At 39.6% G+C, this 24,393-nt stretch overlaps 3 protein-coding genes across 5 annotated transcripts; 1 reads left to right on the top strand and 2 right to left on the bottom strand.

Moving 5' to 3' along the window:
• Nucleotides 1–901: 901 nt before the first annotated feature.
• sephs1 (selenophosphate synthetase 1) lies at nt 902–8,282 on the top strand. Of its 2 annotated transcripts, XM_026927297.3 has the most exons (10): nt 902–1,030; nt 1,132–1,220; nt 3,270–3,518; nt 4,010–4,113; nt 4,461–4,568; nt 4,655–4,809; nt 4,944–5,034; nt 5,676–5,775; nt 5,878–6,090; nt 7,234–8,282. In XM_026927297.3, the coding sequence occupies exons 3-10, from the start codon at nt 3,326–3,328 to the stop codon at nt 7,446–7,448; spliced, it is 1,179 nt and encodes a 392-aa protein (XP_026783098.1). In that variant the 5' UTR covers nt 902–1,030; nt 1,132–1,220; nt 3,270–3,325; the 3' UTR covers nt 7,449–8,282. The 2 variants fall into 2 exon arrangements, with proteins under 2 accessions (XP_026783098.1, XP_034161036.1); XM_034305145.2 differs by lacking the exon at nt 1,132–1,220 and having other exon boundaries at nt 913–1,030.
• Nucleotides 8,283–8,340: 58 nt separating this feature from the next.
• cpt1b (carnitine palmitoyltransferase 1B (muscle)) lies at nt 8,341–19,103 on the bottom strand. Of its 2 annotated transcripts, none has more exons than XM_026927296.3 (19): nt 18,792–19,103; nt 16,973–17,145; nt 16,634–16,773; nt 15,935–16,106; nt 15,698–15,799; nt 15,455–15,592; nt 14,690–14,767; nt 14,495–14,602; nt 14,307–14,391; nt 13,391–13,586; nt 12,932–13,117; nt 12,636–12,741; nt 11,531–11,647; nt 11,267–11,431; nt 11,029–11,163; nt 10,470–10,622; nt 10,267–10,380; nt 10,068–10,160; nt 8,341–9,137 (listed from the first exon to the last, which is right to left on the bottom strand). In XM_026927296.3, exons 2-19 carry the CDS (start codon nt 17,111–17,113, stop codon nt 9,054–9,056), a joined length of 2,313 nt encoding a protein of 770 aa, XP_026783097.2. In that variant the 5' UTR covers nt 17,114–17,145; nt 18,792–19,103; the 3' UTR covers nt 8,341–9,053. The 2 variants fall into 2 exon arrangements, with proteins under 2 accessions (XP_026783097.2, XP_026783096.2); XM_026927295.3 differs by having other exon boundaries at nt 16,973–17,121; nt 18,792–19,092.
• A 190-nt stretch (nt 19,104–19,293) lies between these two features.
• LOC113534657 (kelch-like protein 32) lies at nt 19,294–23,628 on the bottom strand. The gene is made up of 4 exons (XM_026927605.3): nt 22,876–23,628; nt 21,377–22,096; nt 20,952–21,252; nt 19,294–19,848 (listed from the first exon to the last, which is right to left on the bottom strand). The coding sequence occupies exons 1-4, from the start codon at nt 23,164–23,166 to the stop codon at nt 19,508–19,510; spliced, it is 1,653 nt and encodes a 550-aa protein (XP_026783406.2). The 5' UTR covers nt 23,167–23,628; the 3' UTR covers nt 19,294–19,507.
• Between the last annotated feature and the right edge of the window lie 765 nt (nt 23,629–24,393).

Below are 24,393 nucleotides of genomic sequence, written 5' to 3'. Positions count from 1 at the left end.
GGTAGGGTCTGTGAAGCATAGTCAGAGGTAGACTTTAAAATAAAATTGACGTTACATGGTTGAAGATGAACAGAACTGTTGCTAGTTATTATTTAGTTCTTATATGCTCAATTTCACAGTGGCTTAGTGGTTAGCAGATTTGCCTCACACTGCCAGGGTTGGGGGTTCAATGCCCGCCTCCTCTCAGTGTGCGTGAAGTTTGCATGTTCTCTCTGTGCTTCGGCAGTTTCCTCCCCAGTCCAAAGACATGCATTGTCAACTGACTGGCATCTCTAAGTTGTCTGTAGTGTGTGAACAGGTGTGTGAGTGTGTGTGGTTGTGCCATGAGATGGGTTGGCACCCGGTCCATGGGGTTCCCCTCCTTGTGCCCCGAGTCCCCCTGGGATAGGCCCCAGGCTCCCCCGCGTCCCTGTGTAGTATAAGCGGTACAGAAAACGGATGGATGGATGGATTGATGCCCAATTTGACCACTTTAACTGAATGGGTTTAAGCAAAAAGTTGAACAACTTCAACATAAGTATGATATGAATTTAACTAGAAAAAAGGAAAATGTTACTAATCTAATCTATAGATAATAATACATTTTCTGTTTCTGGGTGAAATTTTCCAAGGCCCAGTAAATAATAATAATGGTGCACATTTGTGTAATGTGTCTAGCATTTGCTGAGATTTCTCATTAAAAAACCGTTTCTGAGATACTAAGGGAGATCTCTGGGATTTAATACAACAATAAAATATTATTAGAAATGAAATATACGAAACACATATACAGAAACCAAAAAAAACCCATGATTTTTTAATTAAAACGCTTGCTGTTGCTTCTCACTTAACCGCCTGAGCCTCATAAATAGTGTACAAAAGGCTTAATTAAAGGTACATAACGTTTATGACTTTCTGTCGACACACTCCAAACTCTTTAAAGGGGAAGTCATGGCGCCAAAGCGCCATATTAGGACCCTTTGTGCTCCACAGTATTTACTGTAATTCTTCGTCAGCTCGACCCGTGTGCCTGCGAACCTGACTTTAAAGGGTATACTTCTCTTCCTCAGCACTAAATCTTTCTGTATGTGTCGCGAATGTTAACTGACTCACTGCAGAATACACCATGAACCGTGTTTTATTTCTCATCAGGCGGTTGCCTAAGGCGCCCGTTTTGCTCGCTTTGCATTGTGGGAGTGTTGCCTTTTCTTCTATCGGGAGGCGCCGCTAAAGCGAAACCGGTAAGCAGAAACGTAGCTGCACAATTAAAGGGGAAATGGGGTACAAATAAAACTGTGGCATAGTGCTTAAAGTGCGAGGAGAGCTCCTTTAGCCGTTCACTAATGCGCCTTAATGCGTGAAAATGGCGCAAAACGCATTTAATGTGTGCTATTTTGTGTTATTATGAGTGTTGTAGCACACCTCTAATGGCGTGGGGCTCCTTAAGGGTTAATTTTTTCCGCCGCCGACATTTTATAAACAGTCCAGCCGGCCTGCACGAGACTAATAAAAGTTTTATTCCTAGCCGAGAGGATTATTTTTATGAATGCGCATATGTAGTGTAGTGCACGTGCAGAAAATTCGTGTGCATTATTATAAGTTATTTTAATGCTATGCAGAGCAGGGAGTGTGTATGAGTGTGTGCTGCAGGGGGACTCACAACACACACACACACACACACACACACACTCACACTGCAACTTCTACATCCTCACTTCACTCTTGCATTAGAAACATGAGAAAACTGCAGAACTGAGATCAAGTGAAGTGACCAGTCTGAGTAAAGATAGTAACTTTTAGCCTTGCTTTATGCACGTGTGTGTGTGTGTGTGTGTGTGTGTAAAGCAGGCCTGACCTGAGAGCTACACTGTAAATGAATGTACTATTATATATTGTTCTCAAGTGCAATAACTTATAGTTAGGTCCATGATTTTGGTATTCTTCACACACTTTGCAAGTGTGTGTGTTTATAAAGTGTGTTAAAACAGCTGTGTGTGTGTGTGTATGTGTGTGAGCGCGCCTTTTTAAAGGGGAGTAGACTGTAGAGGTTGGACTTCACTGTTCATCACATCATTCAACCGACTTCTTTACACACATATATATGTAACAAACCTCCTGAATTTAACACTGTGTACACTTTAATCTCCCAACATTTGAATCCTCAATATTAGTGTAAATTAGTGGTGTAACGCAAAAAGTCACTATCTGTATCCGTGTCTGTATCCGGATTTAAACCCGACGTGGGCGTGGCTTAAAACGGAACGTTATTATTATTATTATTATTATTAAGTTAAAAATAAATTAACCCTACCACTCTGCGCTATAGAGATATTTGCAGGGCCATTTACTTGCTTACTTACTTACTTACTTATCTAATTAATTAATCAATTAATTAATTAATTGTATCTATACCTGTCCAGGATAATATTCTGACAATATAAACAGATATATTATATTATAAACAGACAAGTAGCCTAATTTAACCACTGGACATTCATATTTATATGTGTCTTTCATTTAAAAAAATTAAAAAAGTTTAGAAAAAAATATCTGTTCATTCTGAACCATGTTTTCTTATTCGGTTACATCTCTACTATGAATACTATATGTTTGGAACAGTGGGCGTGCTGCTGTAGGAAAATAATCAACGATGGGGTGCTGTGATTTTTAATAACAGCACTTCCTGAAGTGTTTTATTCCTCATAGACATAGACTACAGTGATTTGCCAGTGATTACATTCTTTTATTAAACAATGACTCATGTTATTCAGAAAATCTGAAAAACGCCCCTTCTGGCTATGTCTCTGTATACAGTTATGTTTAAAGTTGTGAAACGTAAGCAGGATAAGTTAGTTCTTGTTATCATTTTAGTTATGGCAGCTATAAACTGTCATTTCTTCACCAGATTCTCTTTTTTTTCTCTCTCTTGAAGTTTAAAAAAAAAAACAGTTTATCATGATACTGAAAACCACAAAGTGTATACTCCTTTCTTGTTTCTTGTAGACTCTTGGTAAATGTAAAATTACAGCTTTACCTGTGTTAATTGTATGTGATGGACAGAGTACGGAGTTGCTGACAAATTGTACGTAGTAACAGAGGGGCTACAGTCAATAATTCTATATTTATAATGTGACCTATATGATGGTATGTCTGTAGAATGGTCAGTAAGTGTAACTACAAGGTATAAACTTGCCACAGACTGTACAGGCCTATGTGTGTGTTATGCTTGCTCATTTTTATTGTGCCATCTCGCTCTCTCTCTGTCTCTCTCACTCTCTCTCTCTGTTCAGCTGCTGTTCTCTAACACATTGTGTGGATTGGCGCGGGCTCCGGTAATCTCTCCACCATGTCAGTGCGGGAGGCTTTTAACCCAGAGAGTTACGAGTTGGACAAGAACTTCAGACTAACACGATTCACAGAGCTTAAAGGCACCGGCTGCAAAGTCCCTCAGGATGTGCTTCAGAAACTTCTGGAGTCCTTGCAGGAGAACCATTATCAGGAGGATGAGCAGTTCCTCGGGGCAGTTATGCCCAGACTGGGTTCGTAACTATATACATTACTCATTTGCATTCATGGTAGCATAGCAACTATTAGGGCTGCATAATATATTATTTATTAATTGTTATTTATTTGCCTATGTAGGACTGAAATGCACAAACTTTCTTTAGCCATTTTTTTTATTGTCTTCTATGAGCATTTGCACTGATGTAACATGTAACATTGGCATGGTCTAAAAAAGCAGCTCATTTGTTAACATTAATGCAGACTAATGATTAATTGTAACACATATTGGATTTACCAATTTATTTGGATATATTGAAAGGCACATCACAATATAGAAATATAATAGCAATATTTTATATTTGTTCACTTTGCAGCCCTAATCATAAGAGCTAGATTATTTTACAGAGTATGTACTGTTAGATTTACTGTAAATTAGGTTAAGTCTAACTGCATGTTGATGGAAATTGTGGTATTTAAATGTAACCTAAGTTGTGTGTGTGTTCATGTGTGCACTCGTGTTTTACAGGCATCGGTATGGACACCTGTGTGATTCCTCTGAGACACGGTGGCCTTTCACTAGTACAGACCACAGACTACATCTACCCTATAGTGGACGACCCTTACATGATGGTAAATTGGACTGATAAATTATGCCACAGTACACTTTTCTGAGATACCATGGGTATCATGATTTCTTTTTATAACTCTTTAAAAAGTTCCTTTAATTATAATTTGTAAAATGTTCTGGATGTAGTAATAAAAAAAGTATCGTCAAACTCAATTTTTAGTTTATTTTTAAATGTAAAGCTACTGTTTGCTGGCAGTTTGTTTGCAAACAAAAGTTGCCATATATTATCATGTATCCTAGAAACCCTTACTGAATGAATGAATTTATTTGTCAGAAAAATAGCAGTTAAATAATACTTTTTATATATAAAATACAAAGTAATACAGACATTGTATTATTTTCCCCCTAGGGCAGAATTGCATGTGCTAATGTCTTGAGTGACCTGTACGCTATGGGAGTGACCGAGTGTGATAACATGTTGATGTTGTTGGGCGTTAGTAACAAACTATCAGAAAAGGTAAGACGTGGAAACGTTCAAGAACATTTAAAATTGTTCTGACGAGTTGCTGTTGCTGATGTAATTTCTGACGTGTGTTTGTGTAGGAGAGGGACAAGGTGATGCCACTTATTATCCAGGGTTTTAAGGATGCAGCAGAGGAGGCGGGCACCTCGGTTACAGGTGGACAGACAGTTGTGAACCCCTGGATCGTACTTGGAGGTGTGGCCACGACAGTCTGCCAACCTAACGAGTTCATCATGTGAGCATTTTTTGCCTTCCCTCCAGTTTTCTGTATGTGCTTTTCCATCTCTCTGTTTCAGCTGAAGTGTTCTCATTATTAGATCCGTGCACTCGAATCTCATGTGTTTTGTTCTGTGTGTTTTCGTATTAAAGGCCAGACAATGCAGTGCCAGGTGACGTGTTGGTTCTCACCAAGCCTCTCGGCACTCAAGTAGCAGTCGCAGTGCATCAGTGGCTGGACATTGTGAGTCTGCTTCCTTTATTATCTTTAGGCTTATATGTACTGTAGATATACCTACTAGAACCTTAGATTGGCAACAGAGTTCACAAGCCATTTTTGAAGCCAATGCGCCATAAGTTTTGGCCTCAGGTCATTTTAATGTTTTCTGAGGGGAACATCTGAAAGTTAATAATACAATGCACTTCGTGTTTGAAAATCTAAATAACAAACAGTCTTGTAATCTGAGTCCATAATATACCATGACCTCTAGCTTCTTATGCACTTGGAACAGAATAATACCATGACGTCTGTTTTCCCTATTACAACTTAGTAGCCTAGCTGAACTGCTCAATAATGTAACTAGCCAGTGTTTGCAGAGAAAATTGTCAGCTTACTAAGCTATGAACAAACTAACACACGTTACTTTCTTAACTTAGCAATGAAGTGCATTTTTACACTGATTCACATTGCACATGAATTGGCACCAACTTGCTTCACATTTACCCTTCTTAGTAAAGTTACTATTTGTTACTCTGTTAATCTAGGTCCAAATACTAGTGGTATCAGCATCAGTAGGTAATTTTCCAAGTACAAAGTTGATAAAGTGGTGTCACTAATAGTCTGATGAGTCACATTTGTGTGGTGTTTCTCTCTGTGTCTCTCAGCCAGAGAAATGGAACAAAATCAAGTTAGTAGTGACACAAGAGGATGTGGAGCTAGCCTATCAAGAGGCTATGCTGAACATGGCCAGACTCAACAGAACAGGTCAGTAAAGGACACTTACAAATCCCAGCATTCTCACACTGAGTGCAATCACACACATCCACATTGACACTCATCTTCCTTCTGCTGTGTCTCTGTCTCCAGCGGCAGGTCTGATGCACACATTCAACGCACACGCTGCCACTGACATCACAGGTTTTGGTATTTTGGGTCACGCTCAGAACCTCGCCAGGCAGCAGCGCAGTGAGGTCTCCTTCGTCATCCACAACCTACCCGTCCTCGCCAAGATGGCCGCCGTCAGCAAAGCCTGCGGGAACATGTTCGGCCTAATGCACGGCACCTGCCCTGAGACCTCAGGTCAGAGATCTTTCACTTTCAGATAGATTGAGTTTCATTCTGAAGCAATGGATTTTGAAAAACTATTCAATCTGAGGGTCCCTACATGCACATATACATAGTAATCTAAGTGTTATCTTGAAGATTAAACAAGTGGTTATTCAAACAGTATAATATACACCAATATTGCTAAGAGTTTGTGGACACCTGACCATTATACACATATGTGGTTCTTCCACAAACTATTGCCAGAGAGTTGGAAGCGCAGAATTGCATGGAATGTCTTTGTATGCTGTAGCATTACAGTTTCCCTTCACTGGAACTAAGGGGCCCAAACTTGTTCCAGCATGACAATGCCCCTGTGCACAAAGCGAGCTCCATGAAGACATGGTTTGCCAAGATTGGAGTGGAAAACCTCGAGTGGCCTGTACAGAGCCCTCATCTCAACCCCACTTAACACCTTTGCAATGAACTGGAACTCTGACTACGCACCAGGCCTCCTCATCTGACATCAGTGTCTGATCTCACTAATGCTCTTGTGGCTGAATGGACACGAATCCCCACAGACACACTCCATAATCTAGTGGAAAGCTTTCCCCAAAGAGTGGAGGGTATTATAACAGCAAAGGGGGAACTAAATCTGGAATGAGATGTTCAAAAAACACATATGAGTGTAATGGACAGGTCCACAAACGTTTGGCTATATTGTATCTTAAATCAGATTAACACTGTTATTGACTTTCAAGAAATCTGATCTGGACTTGGCCCAATAATAAGGTTTTTATCTGCATTATGTGAAAACCATAAATGCCAACAAATGAATATTTGCCAGTAGGGTGAGGCAGTAAGTTTGAATTTTACATCACAACCTTTTACTTATATAGGATTAGTGGGTTGCACATTTAATGTATTTAGAAAAAAGAAAACCCACAATTAATGTTTGCTCATGTAGATCCAGAGTTCCCTTATTGTTACGTTATGTAAGTGTGTGTGTAAACGTGTTATTGGCGAAATAGTAATTTTGCCAATAATATCAATGTATTCTCTGTAAACATTACAGTCTTAACTCCATTCAGCTTTTTTAACAGTGTTTGTCAGTATAAATCTGCTTAGTTCTTGTCAGGTCACACTTTTCTCTTGTTCTTGTCTGTTTTTCCCCTGCAGGAGGCCTGCTGATCTGTCTTCCACGTGAGCAAGCTGCTCGCTTCTGCGCCGAGATCAAATCCCCGAAATATGGCGAGGGCCACCAGGCCTGGATCATCGGCATCGTAGAGAAAGGCAACCGCACAGCTCGCATCATCGACAAACCCCGCATCATCGAGGTTGCACCCCAGGTGGCCACGCAGAACGTCAACACCACCCCAGGAACTACATCCTAAAGCTGAGCCTACGACTCCTGAACATTTAGCACGCTCTAGCACCACCACAGCGTAGAAACACACACCACCTGCCTACCATGACCTTACGGCAGATACTACATGGACACAACTAAGAGTTTAAAAAAGTAACAGGGAATTAAAGTCCATTGCTTTTTTTTGTGTCGATATGTTTTCTGTTACAAAATGTTGCAGAAGCACCCAACTTTAAGGCAGCTTCTACAGTAAATGAAGAGTATGATGATAATCTGATACTGTTGATTCATTATGAATCTCTTCTGCTCCTCTTCAATTGGAAATTATGCCCCAGTCCATCCCTATTGACCCACCGACATGCGTACATTGTAGCAATATATATTGTTTTGCTTTTGACGCTCCATGTGCTAGCAGTAGTTCAGACTGTAGCCAATATGTTGAGCGATAGAAAAAGTGAGTATATACATGTTTTTTTTTCTACTTCCACTTTTGTATGATATGTCTTTGGACTAATCAAAATAAAGTGACCCTTGCCTGGTTTTGAATGGGCTGAAAGAATCAGAAGTAATTAAACACCGTCCCCTATCTTTCAAGGTGTACCATGTCTAGCCATAATGGCAGTGTGTTGACATTTTGTCAGCGAATGTAAACCGTGGAGATGCAGTTTATATATTGTAGGACATTCACTGTCTCATACAGAAGTCATTAAATTCTTCTGTGATAGAGTTGAGTTTTTATATTCCCCTACGAAAACCCCATTATTCTCTCTCTCTCTCTCTCTCTCTCTCTCTCTCTCTCTCTCACAGAATCACCAACAGTGATATCTTTATGCCCCCTGAATAAATCTGATCTTTTTTTTAATTTTTTGGAAATTTGTGCCTCTGTTTGTTTGTGAGAGGAAAAAAAACATAATACCATCTTAAATCATTGCATGAAGCTGTTATTTTCATAGTAATAGTGCAATACAAGACTTCAACCAGTAGTGGATGATGTAAAAATTAAGCGTAGTACATGACTTTTCCAAAGAAATGAAAGGAAGAATCTGTGCAAGCAAAGTGCTTTCGAGGCTGATCTTGATATGTAAAGGAAAATCATTACATCAACACATGTTCAGCTCAGTACAGAAACTGTCATAAAACCTTTAGTTCAACATCCAATAATTTAATAAAGTATGCATAAATGAAATAGTGGATCATTAACCTATATTTTGTCACCTGATAGAGAAATCAACATGCTTAATAACATACAAATATTTACAATTATACAACTTTTCTATATCGGCATGTTACGCAAAGCTGCCAAAGTATTGTGTAAGCTTGGTGCCACTACTGATTTTATCAAAATATTTTAGCCCTAGTTTATATATATTTGATGCTCAGATGAAATAGATTCATTAAGTTAAATAATATTAAAATAAATTTAAGATTGCTTTAAAATGTCTGTCTGTACAATATTTTCATCAAAATGTCCTAAGCCATAGATTCATTAAATTAATTCAAATGACAAGAAGTGTTTTAAAATGTCTGTACAATATTTTTACATATTTCCTTTTTCATTCTGATTTCTTTAAATGGTGTGTTGGACCAGCTGTTTGTTTGTGTGTGTGTGTGTGTGTGAGACATCTGATTGTCTTCACATGGCCTTCTCCTTCTGGTTGAACAGTGCTCTAATGTCCAGCATGGCCTGTCTGATGTTCCGGCCGAAGCGATGTGAGTCCTGTGGACAGAGTGACAGCCTGGTTCATACTGTGTAGCACTGCCACACTGTGTTCTGTTTAGACACTTGTAAAAAAATCATTCATCCGTTCACCCTGGATGGGACACCTGTCCATCACAGGGCACCATTCACACACATTCACATCTAGGGGCAAATTAGAGTAGTCAGTCCACCTACTGGTTTGTTTTGGAGGTGGGAGGGAACCCACGCAGACACAGAGAGAACACGCAAAACTCAACACAGATAGTAACCCAAATGCAGGACTGAATCAGTGACCCTGTGCTGTGAGGCAACAACTCTACCTGCTGCTCAACTGTGCCACCCCTAAAAAACTCATGTGGTGTGTTTATTGGTTTCCCAAAATTTCTTCCAGATTAACCCATACTAAAGAGAAAAGGTAGATTGATCTAAAACCTTGATTTGCAGATGATGCGTTTTAGGCCCAAATAAAAATGATCTTACAAGTGAGCAGGCTGTGTTTGTCTCTCTGTATGCCTTAAAAGCTGAAGCAAAATGTAAATAACAGAAACAAAACTAAGCAACGCTAAAGTCGCACACAAAAACACAGACTACATACACCATAACACGGTTCTAATTCAGGTTTAATGTTAGTTCTGTAGAGCTAAACTGTGTGTGTGTGTGTGTGTGTGTGTGTGTGTGTGTGTATGTGGGAATGTTTTTATATTTTGGTTGGGAGAAAATGTTAGCACAAGGATAGGAATTTCTGAGAATTTTGATGGGGATATTTGGCTGGTCCCCATGAGGAAAACTGCTTTATTACAACAAATGCAGCTTTTATTTAAAATACTATAAGGGTTAGGGTTAGGGTTAGATTTAGGTGTAGGAATAGCATTTATTAGCTACATTAATAGTGTCAGTGGAAGGTTCTCACAAGGATAGTAAAACAGTACTGTGTGTGTGTGGTCTTACCGTTTCTGGACTAGAGAATTTGCTGGAGATGTGGAATGTGATGAGATTCTCCCCAACGATAATATAAGAAACTCCATATCCATCATCAGCAACCTGCAAGCACACAGTCTATGTGAGTTGTAAAACTAAAGACTACTGGACAACAGCATACACTGTGTTACATTCATGTAGGAATATTAACAATTATTGAAACACTCACAGGGCCAAAGCCACCACCTGCTCCTACATATTTTGGAAACTTCTGGATATCAACAAGGTTGAGCTGCTGCTGTGGCGTCTGACTGGTGGAGAGACGCCAAGGCTCTGAAAGAACCTGCAGGACATACAATCACATTCAGCCCTTAACATTTAATCAATTCAGTTTGACAAGGAAATTAAATCCATGTATTTCACTGCTTGTACTTGGTTGAGGAAGGGCGACTGTATATCCAGTAATTTGGAGACGATGTAGAGGCAGAAGAGATGCCGGTCGATACCGGCTCCTGTCATGGCCAGACGATACATGTTCTGATGTTTTTCAGCTGCTGTCCTGAATAGCGCCAGACGCTGTTCAGTCTGCTCAAGGAACAGCACAAAGCACACAGCTGTATTGAACTAGCATTTCCATAAAAAGTCCTCTATGTTCAGTGACTGAATCATTTCAAATGTAGACACAAGCTTATTCCATTCCGTACTTGAGATCTTATATTATCTACATTATCAGATCAGGTTGAAATTCCACTGGCATGCAAAAACAAACAAACAAATAAATAATAAATATTTGATGATAGGTATATTTGAGGATGTATTTAATGATGGATTTTTTGTGTGTTTGCCTTTTGTAATTAGTGTGACAGTGCTGATGTTTGTGTTTTGGATTTTTATCATTTGCTGGTACATGGTCTTGAACGAAGTTTATAATCTCCTAAATTAATTATGTTGAATGGAATCAGCCAGTGTAATGTCAGAATCCTGGTCTTACCATGCAAGTCTTGTCCTCCATGGCTCGGACAAAGGCTGTTGATTCGATGGTGCAGGAGCGCACCGTCTCTGTCCGTCCCTCCCGGAACATGCGGGTCATTGAGGACTCGTACGTAAGACAGAACTCACCTTTATCCTACTCCAAAGGCAATACATAGAAACCAGTGAAACACAAGTCACCCTTATCCTACTGCAAATACTACAGAGAAAGCACCAGTATGTGTATGTGTGTGTTGTACCCTGTAGTGAGCAAGCTGTAGTGCTAGTTGGATGAAAGCATCAGGGCTTGTTTTGCATTTCTTAATCAGGCCTTTTCCAAACTCATCAAATACACAACCACAGAAATCCACATCATCAGCAAGCTCCTTGGCTACTGTGTACGATGCCTCAATAATCTCCTGACACTGACAGGGTGAGAGTGAATGCACTAAGTTACCTACAGCAAAGCAAACTTGACTTATTCTCTTTACTTTTAGTTCTCTTGTATAAGGTTTTTATCATACCGCTGCTGGAATGTCCCAATGTAGCCTGGTTGGGCTAGCCAGACCTTTGTTAATGTCTCCTTTGCAGTGTCCCTCCTCAGTGTAACCCAAACGGAGAAAGTCGGCTGCCAAAATATCCTGGACATATCAAAGACCATGTTTACTATCAGCTGTTAATCACTGGCCATATCTCATAATCTTATATTTAGCCATTTTTAAGCTTCTCCCTCCTTTTAGTAGAGATATTTTTTTCACAGTGTCTATTTGCAGCCTTTTAAACACACACGCACGCACACACACATACACACACACAGAGAGAAGTGTGAATACCAGAATACATAACATTAATTACAGAAACATTAACCAGACATTACGTAAACACAGAATTGTTCTACTGTTGCCAGCTAAGCAGATAGTTTAGCTAATCTCCAGATGTAGCTATTTGCTAGGTAGATGTTTGCTAACAAGCTAGCTAATGTAATGCTAAGTATTATATCATGCCAATAAAACCAAGCACTATATGTCGAACATTTAGACTAACATAAACATTAGATTAACATTAGGCTAGTGTATGCACATATTGTGTAAAAAGTATTCAGGTTTAATAGCAGGTTAGCTAACATTAGGCTAACTAGCCCTCTCAGATTGGTGGCTATTCTCTAATAAACTGATGACTAGCTGAAAGGTAGGAAATGGTTATGGGTAAATTGAGTCCAAATGATATAAATCAATATTTTCACCCTGGTGAAATCCTAAATATGATTATAATTACAGTTAATTATATTGGGCAGGTCCCCTTTACAAACAATATTCTACCTGAACTGGATTCTCTTGGTAAAATAAAGGTAAAAATAGGTAGACTCTACATGTATGTGATAGGACTAAGATAGTTTAATTAAAAAAAAAAAAGTCAGCTGAGTAGGAAACATTATAAAATGTATGAAATTACTGGCTTAATTTGCTAAATCTGCTGTGCACTTTTTCCAGAACTTCAGCTAATGTTTCCTGGAGATTTTACCAATTTTCTCAGTTTCCTAGAATGACTAGAAAACAAGTGATTCTATCAATATTTTCAGGCTTTCCATGATGTTTTTGGCCATCATGCCTATCACACTGTCCTACTTACCTCCCACATGTGCCCAATAATGGGAGCGTCTGCCCATGAGTGTTCAGTATTCACCCCTATTTTACCATTTTTGTAGACAACAAGAGTGAAGGATTTATCAAACCACCTGAGAAAGAAATGCAGTGAGACGAGACTTAGTGTGCTGCACTTGCACAAGAGGTCATCCAATGTTATGTGTCTAAATATATATTCCCTCTTGCTTAATGCATTACAGTATGCTGACTGCAGGAGACCTTTAACCCACATGTCTCAGCTCCTGTGAAGCATAAAACACAAACACTCAAATCCACCCATACCTGTCATAGCACTTTCCGTGCAGTAGGGATTTGGCATAGAGATCCATTGACCTTGGCTTTTCAGGGTCATATCCATGTGTTTCATCATCCAGAGTGAGGAAAAAGGCAGCAGTCTCAATGGCATCTAGAGACGTCTTATTTACACCGTCACTGAAGTATTTCTGTCGTGCTTTGGCCCATGGGACTCTAGAAGAGTGTTACAGAGGTGTGTTTTGGGAATATGTTAAACTAATATGCTAAAGCACTTTGGATGGTGGTACAGCCTACAATAAAATGGCCTAAGGCTGGATAATTTACAAATATTTCATTTATATTCTCTAGATCAGAGCAGATCATTTAGGATGCAATGTGACTGGAAATAATCAAACTTCAAAAGAAAATATCTGATGTGCCTCCAATTTGAAACACTGTAGTGAATACTATATATGGCTACTGAGTTTGACTGGGTGTTGTGTTTACCTCTTTCCGGCAGTGAGCGAGGCCAGTTTGAGTTCTCCAGGCTGAGGCTCTGTGGTATCATTGAGAATATGCTGAAACTGCTGCTCCAACTCCGCAGGCAAGAGATGGCGACCACCATAGTACAGCCACACCTTAAAAAAGCGTCCTCGGTGATATACAACCAGGTGCTTCCTGTTCCTTAGGTGCTGAACACAGTCTAAGGAGACAGTATTGTAGAAGAGAACATATTTTTTTCCAGGTCCGGTTGAATGCATTATAGTAGTAAGTTTTGGTGTCTGTATGATAATGAAGACATTTTACCACTCATCTACCAAACATGGGGAACAGCCAGATACATCTGAAAGGCCAGACACCAAAACCAGGGTGTAGTCCTGCCTCATGCCCAGTGTTCCCACAACCCTGACCAGGATAAAGCAGTTACTGAAGATGAATGAATGAATGAAACTTCATAAGCATACTTATGTCCCAACACAAGGGGGCAAATTCCTCATGTCAGGAATCAGCTGTAAACCTACACCTGAAGGACAAGAGACACCTCTGAGGACAAAATGTACACATTCTGGGCAGAGAAACAACAAACATCATTAACCAGAGCAGAAGGTTAACATTATCATCACTTATCACCTATTTATAATGCTGTCCTGGCATGTTTACACCAGTACAAACATCTAGACCCTGGAATAATGTTAATTATTGTCATCATTAATTATTCTCATCATTAATCATTAATGTCATCATTGGTGACTCATACAGTGTTTATATGGCAGGGATTTCCCACCATTCAATAGAGCTAATGAAGCTTTTCAGATGTGTGGAAAAATCTCTTCATGATTGAAGAACAGGTCTGGTCACAGGTTAATGACTGTACCTGACTGCAGTATTGGCTTTCACTCATATTGAGAGCACAGGTCATTACCTGTTTCAATGCCAGGAATTCGAGTGGTGTTAAACATTCTCTCATACTGATAGGAGCACATGGGTACCACCCCTAGAGCTCTCATCTGCCAGGACAAAATAGAGTCAGTCAAATATAGATACGATTAACTCAATAAACTAACTCTGCTGGATGACGTGTCAGCTATGGAATCTTGTGTATGTGTGTACCGGAGCATGTTCTCCTCGCTCTAGTTTGCGCCGATATTGCAGGATGGCGTGGACCACGTTTCCTGCTCGCGCTGCCTGCCTGTGAGTGGGGATCACATACAGCAGGTCCTGACACACACAGAAGTGAGCTGTTAGATGGCTTGGCTGTAAAGATCACAGCAAGGTTTATGAATTATGTTCTGGTCTTCTTCTCACCATGGTGTAGAAGTTGCTGTTCACCATGATTGGGCCCCGGCCCCTCAGGTAGATGTACTCCTCCCACCAGTCACTCACCTTGACACAGACACAGCATGGAGTCATTATGCATTTTTACATTCATCCAAAGTGCAGTTAATGAAAGGTGCAGTTTGTAATGTTTAAAAGTGTTTCTAGTTTTATAATAATTATAAAATATTTTGGAAAAAACTGTAATTCCCAATATTGCCATGCAGTGGATCTGGTTCATTTCTTCAATTTACATTTCTGTTCACAATTTTTTTATTTTTCACCCAGAAATTAGCCCCGCCCTAGCCAGAACAGTGATGCTCAGCATACATGCTGTGTACCAGTGAAACTCATAACTCGGAATTTCCAAGCTCTGGCTAGGAAAATCCAAAGAAAACACCCTTCAACTGGAAAGTCAGGAAGGACTTCTTCACCTGAGCTGAGCAGGTGATATCAAATCAACATCATCAAAGTCATAAACAGAGTAGAACTTCTTTACTTTTAAATGAGTTATGATCTATGTATGTACTAGTATTTGCTCAAGAACAATCAACATACAGACATATCAGATTGTTTAAATTATAACAGTTACTAAATAGTTTGCTGTTTTGAGGAGGTAAATATATATCACTCATCACAGTCGGCTGGTAGACTGTTGTTAAATAAAAACAAACATGGAGGCATCCATTTTACCCCCAAATCACCCCTCCTAACAAACTACTCCTTTAATCGGAATTTACCTTTCGATGCACTTACATAATTGTTGGCCCACCAGGACTTTAGCTGCAGATATTTTTGTAGTTTAGGGGCTTGGTCCTTTCTGAACTCATTGGCCACAATTTCCATCTGTTTATATCGGTCATCGTCCAGTAGTGGGCGCACTGACTCAAGATACTGAGAGACAGGTAGAGTAGTTTTGATTTTTGCAAAATGTATTGTTTATATAAAGTGCAGAATTATTATATCAAATCCCTGAGTGAACTAAGAGAAGCTTCTCACTCTGTGGATGGTGTCATCAATGCTGGGAACAGGCAGTCTAGGCAAAGAGCCCTGGAAACTGTAGAGTAATGGCCGACGACCCGAAAACATCTTTAACAGACTCTAAAGCAAGAAACATACTTTAGATTGAAGACATCTCTGCAAAAATCTACTTCAAATAATGAAATAGAAGATGATAGATATCATTCTCCCTCCCCAAATGTTTTCTCATTACTGTGTGTGTGAGTGTGTATTTACTATCCAGAGTTTGGTAGACATGCTCATTTTGGCATGTGGCTCAAAGATCCAGCCATGGTAGGAGAGCAGAACTTTCAGAGTGTAGCGCAGAAGCATAATCAGAGAGAACCACAGTCCTGTGGCAAACACGATAGCACTCAACACTGTCTGAGTCTGAGCCGTGAGACGATCACTACAGAGAGACAAATTTAGTAAATGAAATGGATCAAAATAGGTGTGTTTGAATGTAACATTCATTTAAAGATTATAAATGTCTAATTATTATGGATTACAATATTTGAAAATCATAAGAAGTGTGTAGGCCTAATGCTACCCCTTATGTTTATTAGGTACACCAGATAACATGATTTATGTGTTTGATACACCCATTAACATAGATTTATGCATATTATTATTATTCTTTAGCAGGTAGCAAGAACACTTGCAAGTGTTTATACAAATAAAAATATTGTAGAACTGAGATTAAAAGATTTTAAAAAACAGGCTGAAAAGTGCTTTCTCAGACAAGATCAATTTATCCTAGCACAAGTAACAGCATTGTTACACTATAGAGCCCTTATGTTCTTATTATGGCGTAACTGTGAAACGTGCAATTTTATCAGTAGGAATGGTTTCATCCTGTAGGAGCTTTTGCCTAATCTGACATAATTTACATAACTCATGAAACTCATCATACTGTTGTAATGTTGACATACAGACCTTGCAGGTAAAACCTTTCTGATGTTGTTAATCATCCCCATGGATGGATCCATTCTGGCATACATGGAACTCATTATTGCAATCACCACAAATAACCAGCTAGAGGGACTGGCCGGATAGACCCCCATTCGGACGCCATTCTGTTCAAACATGCACAAAAACTTAGTAATAGTTATATGGTTTTGGATGCAGACAGGATTTGTTGCTTTGCTTTGCGTGATAGTAATAGTGACTAACAAAGATAGGAAGAGAGAATCTTTATACCAGGATAAACCATGATGGCAAAATATGGTACATAATCAAGCTAACTTCACAATCTATCTCTATTAGTCCACTCACTCGGAACAGAATTGCACGTTTTCTCCATGACGTAACTCCAGCCAGGTAGATGTGTTTGAGCGCCTCACGGCTGAGGCGCAGGTCGATGCCCTCTGGTGTGACAGTGAACTGGAAGGCCACCGCCTGGTGCGCCTCTGCCATAGCACGTGCTGAACGAATAGGACAGCTGTTAACTGAGTGATTGGAGTAAATCACAACATGATTATTAGTTATAGCCTAGCAAAAGGTGACAAGGGTGCAATGGGATGCTAGGGGACAAATACTGTCCAGTAGTATGTCAGAACCCACACCCTATTCTCTATAGTGCATTTGTCATTGAATAAATCATACTAGAATGCTAAGTGTAGAATATCAAATGCACTCTTGAAGCAAAATACTAAAAAAAAGTAGATTTCTAACCCTATGTACTGAGGTTTTCCCCATAGATATAAATGCAGATGTCATTTTAGTCAGTGTTCCAATTAAAACACATCCAGCCGATTAGTCTTTTCTGACTGAATCTCACGAAGCTCAATCAACCTATCAACCCAACCTAACCCAATCAACCCTCAAGAGATCATTCACGATCAATAGATCTTTTTCTCTAGTCATCTTGAGCCAAAATCTAAGTCACCTTGGCCTGATCAGCCTTTTATACATTCCACAGAGCATAGTAGCATGTTAATGTTAAGTGCTTAATTGTATCATACTGGAAGCACGGTTAAGTTTCTCCACTCATTTTTTCAGGTTTTTTGTTGCCCATTTGTAATTACTACACAAAGCAACATTTAACATTTTGCTTCTCATAAATTCCCCATCTGGGAAAATAAAGTGTTATCTCATCTTGTCATTTTGCATACTTTCATAAACATAAAAAATGTAGACTGGACCAATTGCAGTACACAATGAACAGTGTAGAAGAAACAGTATTTTGGTCAGCAACAGTATTTGAAAAAAAAGATAAGAAAATGAATTACAGAATGTCTTCATTTATGAAAATATAATCATAAAATATAATCATTTGGTGGTATTTCTGGATGTGATAAATGAGTTAAGATTAAAAAAAAGAAAGAAAATGCATTAAATATGAATAAAACTCCATTAAAAATCAAGGTTATTGTATTATACAACTTTTATAACACAACCATGTAGAATCTGGATTGAACACTTGGATGTCTAGGGTAATGCAGGATAATTTTATATGCGGAAAGAAGCATTATCACCTTTCCCTTAACATAACAGTGCTGGCAATGAGTTAAGCAAAAAAGTCAACAAAGCTGTGATAAATATGAATAATTTCCTGCGGTCAGGTATGTTGTCACTGCAGGTTATGTTTTATGTGATAGGGGAAATCACAAGCATGTTTTTTTCCATGTCATGTGACTGTAAGCCGTCAAACTGGGGCAAAGTTGAACAGTCAGAAATAGCGGAGAAGCTGACGCGCATGCCAAGTACACACAACTGCTGGAAAGATGAACAGATGAAAAGCTGTCTCTCACATTAAATAGCTTTTACTCCTAATCATTCCGTGTATTATAATAAATAAGTAATGATACATCTGCCTATTAAAGTATAAGAACTGCTTACTGTTATTAAGGTAGCCTAAAGAAACATGAGTCTGCAGAAATTAGACATCACATTCCACCATACAATAAAAAGTGTATTGATAAAATAATGCCAAAAATAAAACCATTGAGTACTGTTGACTGCATGCTAAACCTAAATAACTGTCACCTGATTTAAGATTATAATATAAAACAGAAAGAAAATCTGCAAAATATGTGAAGCTTTATGCATAGTAATAAAAAAAAAAGATAATACAATAACATAGCAGTTTTACCTTTAATTAAAGCAGTGCACCGGTCAAGTGAATTAGAATGGCTGAGTAGATCAGGTTCCTTTTGGTTTGTTAGGAGAACAGCTCTGTACCACAGGCTGACCCTGATGACCTTCAAATAAAAGATTTCCTCAAAGAGACTGTGGGAGAAATTTCAACTCCCACTTATGGTGAAATTACTCTCTTCTGACTCTCACGTTCTCTACGTCTACCTTCTGTGCCTTCTATCACTATCTTCTTGCTCTTGCTCTCTCTTGCTCACTCTGTAGGTGTGTGTCTGTGAGTGTGTGTTTGTAACCAGACACCTATGTGGCTCAGACTATGCTAGTGACTGCACAGTCCAGTATGCCATATAATCATATTCACTCTCAACTCTCACAATGTTGCTGCAAAGTACCGGCTGAGACTAATATTCCAGAGTACAGGACGACGAGCCCAAACAATGCTAGAGTTTCCATGGCTGTGTGGTGTATTCTCAGCTGATGTATGCTAAATGAGGCTTGGCAGTGTATTAAGTAACATGCACATTCACTCTTGGCAAACAAATTGTGAGGTTGGAAAATGAACTGATTTTAATTAGACACCAGGTGGTTATAGGACAGTCTACAAGTAATATTTGATTCCAGTAGATTGTCACAGAGCGTCTCTAAACAGGTAGACAGGTCCAGAAGATATTTACCAAACTATCAAATGCATAGGCCCTGGTAGTTATAAATGATTCAGAAAAAGAGATGGAACAAGCTCTCATAGCAAGTACAGACAGGAAGCGAGGGAAGGGTGGACAGAGACAGAGAATGGATGTTTAGCCGATAGATCATATCTTCCTGATTTCCCGACATGTAGACTTCTTCGTTGAACACTGTGCCTTGGCCTATTAAAGCCATCTTCTCCATGCTTCTGATCTGACCCCACTTCTGGGTCTCTACACAGAATGATGTGACTACGGTTTCAACATTATTTCCACCAATCACAATCAACCTGTCGGTGGATCCCAGGAAGTGGAGGCTGGGCATATCTGCATCAATGCGTGTGAGAGTAGGCAGCAGCTCACTCCAGCAGTCTGAGGAAGAGAAGAATGTTTTAGGAGTATGCAAGACTTTTTTTTTTCATTCATCATTCATTCATTCATCTTCAGTAACTGTTTTATGCTGGTCAGGGTCAGGATCGGGAGCCTAGCCCAGGGGCACTGGGTGTGAGGCAGGAATACACCTTGGATGGGACACCAGTCCATCACAGTGAACCACACACACATGCTCACACTCTTTCATACCTAGGACAATTTAGAGTAGCCAATCCACATATTGTCATGTTTTTGGGAGGAAGCCCAAATGAAATAAATGAAAACCACACAGACATAGGAAGAACATGTAAAACTCCAAACATACAGTTGCCCAAGCTCAGGACTGAACCAAGGACCTTGGAGCCATAAAGTAGAATATATTGTTATTAATGTTATGCATTGCAATAAAGTTATTTAGAGATTGTGAATGAGTGAATCAATGAATATTCAAAACTTGTGTTCAAACCTGGTGGCTATGAATAACTAAAAGCTTAGCAAAGAATCCTAAAAGATTCTTTGGTTTGTTCCTCTGGGGAAACCCTTAAATATTTTATCTAGAAGGCTAAAACATGAATATTCTTAATCAGAGAGTATTACAAATAGAACCACTTTAGAAATCTAAGAACGCTTATTTATCCAAATAACCCTTGGAGAACCCTTTTTCTATGAGTGTTAGACTATACAAACCCAGGTGTGTACACTTACCTTATTATAAAAAAAAAGGTTACCAAAGGGCTCTTTGGATGGTTAATGGTTCTACCTTTCTAAAGCAGCTCTACGTGCAACCGTTTCTGAAAGGGAAATGTCGGGCTCTCAATTTAACCTGTGATGGTGGTCCCCCAAGAGAGAAATATCAAAACTCTTTACGGGTGCTAGATGAAATGTGTCTATATTATAAATATGTGTATATAAATTATAAATAAAAATAAACATTTCAAAAGCTGGTACGGGCCAACAGACTTCCTGTCTCAGCCCAGAACAAAGATTCACTAGATGCTTCTCCTCTAGTGAATATCTGTTTATAGTTCAAGTAATGTTGACAGGATGTTGAATACAAAAACGCGACTTTATAATGTGTTTTAAGTAACACCTGTTTGCCATACCTTGTGTGGAATCATAGCATAGTACTAGTTTCTCTCCAGTTCTCTGGATGTTTCCCAGCACATAGAGGCATGTGCCTAGGCTGGTGGTCAGGGGGGAATCATGGGAGAGGGAAAGGGTAAACTGAAAGTCTGAGAGAGGGAGTGAGGAGACAAAAGCCCATGAATCTGTCCAAGGGTCATATCGCTCCACCGCTGTATACACTCCTGTGCTGGAGTCAGGAGTCACCAGGGAGTCCAGATACCAGCCTCCTACAGCGTAGATGTACCCCTCACACACTGCTGCACTGAAGTGGCGCCTGTGCTGAGAGAAACCACACACAGCCCATTTTCAGTAACCATGAAAATAAATGACAGATGAAGCGATACAATTTATATGGTGTTCCTATGCTTATATTCCTGTGATTTGAACATAATTAACGTCATACCTTGATAAGAGGGGCTGTCGATACCCATTTATTTGTTAAAGGATTATATCGGAAGGAGGCCATCTTGAACTCATATCCCCTCTTCATGTGTTGCCGGAACCCACCAATGAGGAAGAGGTAGTTAAACAGGACTGCTGTGGTAAAGCACCACTTATCTGAACTAAATGGCAAATCTGTAACAGTACTCCATTTCCCATCATCCTCATCCAACCTGAAAAGCCTCTTTGCAGACTCTGTTTCCTGATTGTTTCGTGAAATCAGGTTCTCTTTCCTCAGGCAGCAGAGCCGAGGTGAGCCCTTTGACCGGATCCGAAGGATCTCCTGCTGTAGGTGGAGGTCCAGGCTCCTGCTCAAGTGAGGAAGCTCTAGAAGGTTTGTGCTCAGGTACTTCAGCACAGTTTCGTGGAGCTCAACACTGCTCAGCTCCTCAGCAAGTTGCAGGTAATCCAGGAACGTTTGCTCAGTGAGGATTTCAGACAGAGACAACAGCAGGCAACGAGTGAAACTGGGGACCAGCAGATACGTGCTGACACGCAAATGCTCCTCTAGAAGATTATGGGGAACGCAGAATCTTTGTAGGAAGCAGAACTGCAGGAGGTTGTGGAACACTCTGGAGGGCACGTGGGACAGGTTCACTAGATGCTCTGCACTTTCTCTCATGCAGGAGTTATACAGAGCCCTGAAGTACTCACTACAGTCTGCCAGCCTCTCAACGTCAACCTGACGCATGAAATATCAAATATATTACTCTAAGCGAAAGGGATATGTAGGCCATAAAAATGCAAAGAAAATCTGACTTTTCATACAGTCAAAGTTGTTAGAATTACAGATATAGAATGAGAACTTTGAGGTAAATCATAGGTGTGGGATTTTTTTACAAACTTAGACTTTTAGATAGGGTTTCCTGAGGATTCCTAAAGTTAACAACTTTCCAAAAACAGTTTATGCCCAAGTCTCACCCTTGCTTCAGTGACTAATCTCACCTGGATACTGTAGAGGATACACGTAACTGCTGCTGTAATCATAAAGACTGTGCTGTGCATTTCTTATTCATAATCATCCTTTCAACACACTTAGTACTACTTGATTTTATAGTAAAGCTAGCAGCCAAAATGCTCCTCATGCTGCATAACATACTCATGAGGAAAGCAGTATCTGCCCTCTTCCACACACATGACCTCACAGGCACCCACAATTGCTTAGTGTTGCTCTGATTGACAGGATTCAAACTCTGTAGCATTGTCAGGATTCAAACTTGTGAGCTCCTGATGATAGGCCGAACATTTTTCTGTTGCGTCACTTAAGAGTCCTGCATAGAACTTTTAAGGATTCCCACAGAGGGACAAAATGAATCCTTCAGTGTGTTAAATGGAGTGTTGGATAAGTTATAAATAGGTAGCCTTTATGCTCATATCCCCTCCAGAGAAGAGATAGAGAGATTCTAGACAAGAAGTGGTCAGATCAAAACAAATTGTGAGTATATTTGTGTAGAGACTTACATAGAAAACATATGTGCTGGTCTGGATTGTAAACATGGGTCCATTTCCATGGTAACGATATGTCCTAGCTTCCTGGTCCATTTCCCATGTGTCTGTTTGGTTGCCATCAGGCATACTCCTTATCTCATCAACATTAGAATGACTCCGTGCTGTAAATCTGTTCTGACACTTCATAACCCACGTTAAATCTCTCTTGAACCCAAAGCATCTCTGAATATACTCGAAACTGTACTTTATCCATGAGACTAGACTGAGGAATAGTGCTGAGAGTGTCTCCCAGAGAGCATCCATACTTCTAGACTCAGTCCAGAGCAGATTTATCAGAACTGTCTCTTACTTTTCTGCTTTTAGTCCATATATTTAACAAAAAGTGTCATTTTTAGTGATCACTGGAAGACTCACATTACTTGGCAGACTCCAATAAATCTTAAGCGCTGCTATCACAATAAACCCAGGCTGCCTTACTCAGTCTCTGGTTTGGAGGTCAGTCGATCATCTGGTCTCTCTTGTAAACTAGGCCTGTTTGTTTTGAAGGTTTCTTTCCATTATGCAGCTCAGTCTGGAGTGTACTCTGTGTGTTATTGAGCTAAAGCAGGAGGAGCAGAGCTATTTTAGGAAGCTCATTGCCCATAGCACTGGTTTGAAACAGGACCAGACACAGCCATATTGTAGCACAGTTCTCAAGACTGGAGAAGAAAAACTGAACAATGATAGGAAAGATTATACTCATTTTCTACTCAGTGTTTTTAAAGCACAGAAATCTCACCTCCTCCTTCCATACTCAACTGCACACACACTCCAATCTTCAGATACCTCATCGGCTTTCTGTCCGTTCTTCTCGGCTCTGCGCCATAGGAAATATGACTTTTGGGTGGCTGCCCCAAATCTGTGGATTCTTCTTCCTCCCCATCTCACACAGCTAAAACACCATCTCCGTGCTTTACCACCTACTTAATACATTAATATGCATCTACGTGTAACCTCTACATTTTAGTCTATCTCATAGATCTTTAAACATGCAGTTTTCTTTCCTACTAAAACACTGTTCTGACATGTATCTGTACAGTGTCCTTGGGTACCCTGAAAGGAGCTTAACGTCTTCCTCACAGTTACTGCTGACTATTCGTTGATCTCAGCTAAAACAGAAAGGCGATCATTCTTTTGTGGTCACTGCGGTGCGGATATGCTTTTTCTGAGTGCCTTTTTAAATCAAATCTCAAAACATACTTATATCCTGTAGTCTTTGTGAATGTTAGAATGTGTATTATATGTGTATTTGCATATTATTGGCTGAAACAACGGAGAGCAGTAACTGGAAAAACGTGTTTAAACAGCAATTTGTGCAGCAAATGTGCTTTAAAAATAAAAACTTATAAAGTAAATAACTTACTATACTGGTGGGGACAATTTGCATTTTGCATTTTAAGCAGCTCCATAGTTTGAGGACCTTTGGGAATATTATGACTGTAGATTTTTTTTGTGCAGTATTTTAATAGAATAGAAAACATTAGACTGATA

This window comes from Pangasianodon hypophthalmus, chromosome 6 (genome assembly GCF_027358585.1).
Source record: "Pangasianodon hypophthalmus isolate fPanHyp1 chromosome 6, fPanHyp1.pri, whole genome shotgun sequence".
Classification (NCBI taxonomy): Eukaryota; Metazoa; Chordata; class Actinopteri; order Siluriformes; family Pangasiidae; genus Pangasianodon; species Pangasianodon hypophthalmus.
This window is presented reverse-complemented; position numbering and strand designations above follow the sequence as displayed.